The following is a 5,773-nucleotide window of genomic DNA, read 5'->3' as shown; positions in this document are numbered from 1 at the left end:
GGATCTATAAAGTGACGAATTACTACTATTGCGACGACTCAACCGATTATATGTTTATGTTGATTTTGAATGATTTTTATATAAACGAATTTTATAGAAACTGGCTGAAAAGCTGAGTGTTTCGTAGTCTGCAACAGCTTTTGGTAGCAAGAAGCTGCGAAAAGCCGAAACAAACAACGACTTTATCTTCTTTAGCACATAAATGGTATAAAAAAATGTCGTAACAGCTATTTTTTTAAGAATCCAGTTTCTCGGAGATCTTTGGAAAAAAGTTCTCTGAAACAGCCCCGCGTCGCTACGTGCAGCTCCATCTGCTCCGTGTTGTCCCCACCCCAATCACCGCTGTCGCTTCGCCGCAGGCATCCCAGCAGCGAGCTAGCATGCACGCACGCACGCAAGCACACGGCGGCAGCTGCACGGATGCGGCCGAGTGCGGCAGCACAGCAGCGCGCGCGCGCTCCACATCGCCTTCGCTAGTTCGCTCCGCCACGTACGCGGCCCGGCCTCCACCTGGCGGCGCGCATGGCTGCGACCCTCGCCGCGCCACCTCTTCATATACGCTGCAGCTCGCCTCGAACCCTCGCATCGAACGCACACTCGCACTCGCACGTACACCACACTAGTTACCACAGACGACGGGCGCCATGAAAGTCCCGGTGCTTCTCCTCCTGGTCTCCCTGTGCTTCTCGCTCGCGCTCGCGTGGCAAACGGACACGGAATCGGGCTCAGGCAGGCCGTACCACTACGGCGAGGAGAGTTTCCGGCACTGGACGCGCTCCCGGCAGGGCCGGTTCAGGGTGCTGGAACGGTTCACCCACGAGCTGCTGGAGGACGCCGTCGGCAACTACCGCGTCGCCGAGCTGGAGGCCGCGCCGCGCGCGTTCCTGCAGCCCAGCCACTACGATGCCGACGAGGTGATGTTCGTGAAGGAAGGCGAGGGCGTCATCGTGCTGCTCCGCGGCGGGAAGAGGGAGTCGTTCTGCGTCAGGGAGGGCGACGTCATGGTCATCCCCGCGGGCGCCGTCGTGTACTCGGCCAACACGCACCAGTCGGAGTGGTTCCGCGTCGTCATGCTCCTCAGCCCCGTCGTCTCCACGTCTGGACGCTTCGAGGTTTGCTTTGCTTCTCGTGCTTTAATCTTGCATGCAAATAGATGGAGGTGACGGAAACTTCTGTTCTCTTCGTGATTTCGGCAGGAGTTCTTCCCCATCGGAGGCGAGAGCCCCGAGTCCTTCCTCAGCGTCTTCAGCGACGACGTTATCCAGGCGTCGTTCAACGTATGCATGCCCTTCATCGTCCTCACGGCCGGGTTTCTTCTCTTCTGCATCGATTTTTCGCTAGCTAGCTAGCAAACTAACCCAGATTTGAACACGACCATGCATGTGTCCTAGACTCGCCGGGAGGAGTGGGAGAAAGTGTTCGAGAAGCAGAGCAAGGGGGAGATCACGACGGCGTCCGAGGAACAGATCCGGGAGCTGAGCAGGTCCTGCTCACGTGGTGGCCGCAGCAGCCGCAGCGAGGGTGGCGACTCGGGTTCTTCTTCTTCCAAGTGGGAGATCAAGCCGTCCAGCCTCACGGACAAGAAGCCGACCCATTCCAACAGCCACGGCAGGCACTACGAGATCACCGGCGACGAGTGCCCGCACCTCCGGCTGCTCGACATGGACGTCGGCCTGGCAAACATCGCCCGCGTAAGCTAGCACACGCATTTTATTTTACAATTTCAGCCGCCGAAACGAAACGAAACGAGACAGCCGCAACGGATGCTTTCTGAATTCTGATACTGGCATGCGTGCGCGTGCAGGGTTCTATGATGGCGCCGAGCTACAACACCCGCGCCAACAAGATAGCTATCGTCCTCAAGGGCCAGGGCTACTTCGAGATGGCGTGCCCGCACGTCTCCGGCGGCCGGTCGTCGCCGCGCCGGGAGCGTGGGCACGGCCGAGAGGAAGAGGAGGAGCGGGAAGAGGAGCAAGGCGGTGGCGGTGGGCAAAAGTCGAGGAGCTACAGGCAGGTGAAATCCCGCATCAGAGAGGGCTCCGTCATCGTGATCCCGGCGGGGCACCCGACCGCGCTGGTCGCCGGCGAAGACAAGAACCTCGCCGTCCTCTGCTTCGAAGTGAACGCCAGCTTCGACGATAAGGTGTTCCTCGCGGGCACGAACAGCGCGCTTCAGAAGATGGATAGGCCGGCGAAGCTGCTGGCGTTCGGGGCGGACGAGGAGCAGCAGGTGGACCGTGTCATAGGAGCACAGAAGGACGCCGTCTTCCTGCGCGGGCCCCAGAGCCACAGGGTCTCGTCGGTGTAAGTAGTGCATGCTTGAGATGTAGCGGCCGCTCATCGGCCTCGAGACCTCGACGGTCGCGGCCACCCCGGTGGTGAGGTTAAGAAGTGGAATAAAGTAGGTGATGGCTCGCCGGCGTCGCGTTACGTATGAACAGTAGTATGTACGTCCAGTGGAGGGTGACGCCCGGCCGTACGGGAGTATGTAATCTACCTACCTACCTATGCAGGTGAAATAACGTTGTTGAGACTTGAGACATCCTGTCTGCTCTTGGAAAATGTAAAGACAGTCGTGCTGCCTTCCATTCCATAAAAAATATTGTTCTAAAAAAACTATTATTATATCTTTCTGAAAGGAATTAAAAAAATATATAATAATAATATATTTCTAGATTTTTAAGTTTCTCTCATTAAAATATTCTAAAATTAAGAATAGACGCTCTAAAAAGCTCGATGTCGCTTTTGGACAGGTATAAGATACATGATGCCGAGTGTGTTTTAGTCACTTAACACATGGTGAAAAAGACTATCGAGTGTAAAACACTTAAGCCCTTGTTCGTTTGTGTTGGATTGGTGGTTGGAATGATTCCTAACCGGATTGTTTCAATGATTTCTAACCGTTTCTCTAATTTATATAAACTTTGATTAGCTGAAACGATTCCAGATGCAATCCGACAGAAACGAACAAAGTCTTAGTGGAAAAGAATTTACCGAGTCAGTCCCTCGACAAAGACTAAAAAACACATGGCGAAAAATACTTTATCAAAAAGACTTTACCGAGTGACTCTAAATACCAAAATTTCAAACACATGGTGAAAAATACTTTATCAAAAAGACTTTACCGAGTGACTAAATACCAAAATTTCGGTGAATTGTATATCGACAATGATTTCTTTGTCGAGTATTTTTATTATCGGGTATGACACAATAAAAATTGTACGATAGTAGTTTCTTTGTCGATTATTTTTTATCGGACACGATAGAATCAAAATCCGATGACTAGAGAAACAATGACTTCTTTAACGAGTATTTATTTGTCGAGTTTTTTTTATTATGGACATGACACAATCAAATTTGTACATTATTAGTAGTTTCTTTGTTAAGTAGTTTTTTATCGGACACGATAGAATCAAAATCCGGTGACTAGAGAAACAATGACTTCTTTACTGAGTATTTGTATCTTTTGTGGCTAGAAAAACAAGGTGACGTGGTCCAATGACAAGCCAGAGTCTTCCGTTTTAAGAGATCCTTTCAAAATGTGAATCAAAGAATTCTGACATCTAATTACTAGTTTAAAAATATTTATTAAACTACAAAAACGAATGGATCGTTTTACTTCATAATATTTTTTGTTTTTCTTTCCCTTAAAATGAAAGAAATACTTGTTTCGTAATTAGTTTAACTGAATTATGAAGAATTTGGAATTTGAATTCTAGATAAAACCTATATTTACATAAAACTCTCTTATATTGCTTATTTTATATAAAAGGAAATCATGATGGAAAGAGAATCTAGATTTCAGAATGCCTTCTTCAAGAGTCTGGTTACATTTTCTTAAATCTCTTCTCAGTCTCTATCTCTACTACTATGGGTTCGTAGAAATTTCACAGGAGCTATAGAATTTTACAGGTATTAGTTCAAAAACACAGGAAAACACAGAATTCCAGAAATAATCCTTCAATCCAAAAGAACCCTGTAAGATAGAGTGTATTAGTTCAAAAACACAGGAAAACACAGAATTCCAGAAATAATCCGTCAATCCAAAAGAACCCTGTAAGATAGAGTTTCTTCCTTCATAAGTCACCCCTCCTCACGAAAAATTACCCTAGGATTTAAACTCATTTTGCAAGAAACAAACTACCACCACCTCCTAAGAGCAACTCCAATAGTTATGTAAATTTTAGCTCTCTAAATCACAGATTTAAGAAGTTGCTAAATGGCTTTTGGAGTAAAAAAATGTGAGTTCTCCAATAGTTTTCTAAATATATGTTGTAATTTTGTTTTGTATTTATCCACATAAAAAATAAGTCACAAAAACTATATAATGCAGTTAACATTTTTGTTTAGGAAGTTGTTAAATGGTTGCCAAATGTAGAGAGAAAATGAGGTTAGATGACAAGTTGTTAAATTTAGAAAGTTCATTTAAAGAACTGTTGGAGAATATTTTTCATGTTAACTATCTAAATTATTGATTTAGGAAGTCTTTTAGAGAACTACTGGAGTTGCTCTAACCACTACATCACTTATTAATTTGTGCACCACTTATTGATTTGTGCTATATAAATGATAAGTATTGTAAATGTATATACTAACAAATTTAAAATAAAAACGTGTCCCACTAGACTGACACCACGTGTTGAGAAGATGGTACGAGTGCATTTAAATCGTATCGGACCGGGTCGTGACACTATTAAATAAGTCGTATTTTATAGCGGCTCACTAGGCACAACCTATTTAGTCTATATAGTTTAGCGAGAGAAAAAACAAGAGAGAAAACTTCATCTTATCTGACCACACACCACATACTTCGTCATTCACACTTAACTAATATATGAGTTTGGATGATCGTCTTTGAATAACTATCTCATTTAAGCAATGTCTATATAATATATAGAAATCGTAATGATGCAGACAACTAACTAGTTTAATTTGACTTGTAAAAAATGGTAATGATTTTTGTATATCTAAAAATATTATAAAAATATATCAAATAATATACATAAATATATTTTATAAATACTGATAATTATAGATATATATGTATATTTAGTTAAAACTAAAATATTTGATTTCTTGAAAAGCATGAATAAGACATTTTTTGGGGACAGAGTATGTAGAAACCTTGCTGGTTCTAAGCAACTCCAAGAGACTATTAGAAAGCTATAGAAAATAGTTTTTATGTAAATGATGGGCCAAATGAGAATTTAGAAAGTGAAATTTAGAAAGTCTGTTGGATATGCTCTACATTCGCTATATTCACTCTTTGAATTTGTACTAGTGCAGTGCGCGCGCCTTGCGCGCGACTACTGTGACGGTAACAATATATGGTGCATATTAGAGATGGAGGCGATTATATAGTGAATACCATTGACCATGCACCAGATTTGAAAGGTAGATTTTAGAAAAGATAAGGTGTTTAGAGCATCTCCAACAGCTCATATATATACCCTGAGAGATTTTGTCCTTTAAAGAAAATATGTAATCCAATAGTTTCTTTTAGATTTTTCTAAAAAAATCTGTTAAACCTGATAATATGTCATTTATTCCGTAGATTAAATACCCCTAGTAAACAGCCTCTAGTAAACAGAAATTCCAACAGCACCAGCATCTGGAGCTTCTCTGCAGTATGTACTACTCAAGTCCTCAACCAAGTCCAACTTCGGCTGCTTCGTCAGGAGTCAGGACCCTGCGAGTAGCAGAAGAAAGGTCGGCGTCGGGATCCAGCGCGCCCACGTGGTAGAGGTGGCTGGCCGGTTACTACGTAGTACAT

The 5,773-nt window shown here is 44.1% G+C and overlaps 1 protein-coding gene across 1 annotated transcript; it reads left to right on the top strand.

Moving 5' to 3' along the window:
- Nucleotides 1–571: 571 nt before the first annotated feature.
- LOC542382 (globulin 2) lies at nt 572–2,542 on the top strand. The gene is made up of 4 exons (NM_001308490.1): nt 572–1,112; nt 1,197–1,277; nt 1,392–1,691; nt 1,805–2,542. Exons 1-4 carry the CDS (start codon nt 645–647, stop codon nt 2,306–2,308), a joined length of 1,353 nt encoding a protein of 450 aa, NP_001295419.1. The 5' UTR covers nt 572–644; the 3' UTR covers nt 2,309–2,542.
- The last annotated feature ends 3,231 nt before the right edge of the window (nt 2,543–5,773 follow it).

The sequence above is a fragment of the Zea mays genome, chromosome 1 (assembly GCF_902167145.1).
Source record: "Zea mays cultivar B73 chromosome 1, Zm-B73-REFERENCE-NAM-5.0, whole genome shotgun sequence".
Taxonomy (NCBI): Eukaryota; Viridiplantae; Streptophyta; class Magnoliopsida; order Poales; family Poaceae; genus Zea; species Zea mays.
This window is presented reverse-complemented; position numbering and strand designations above follow the sequence as displayed.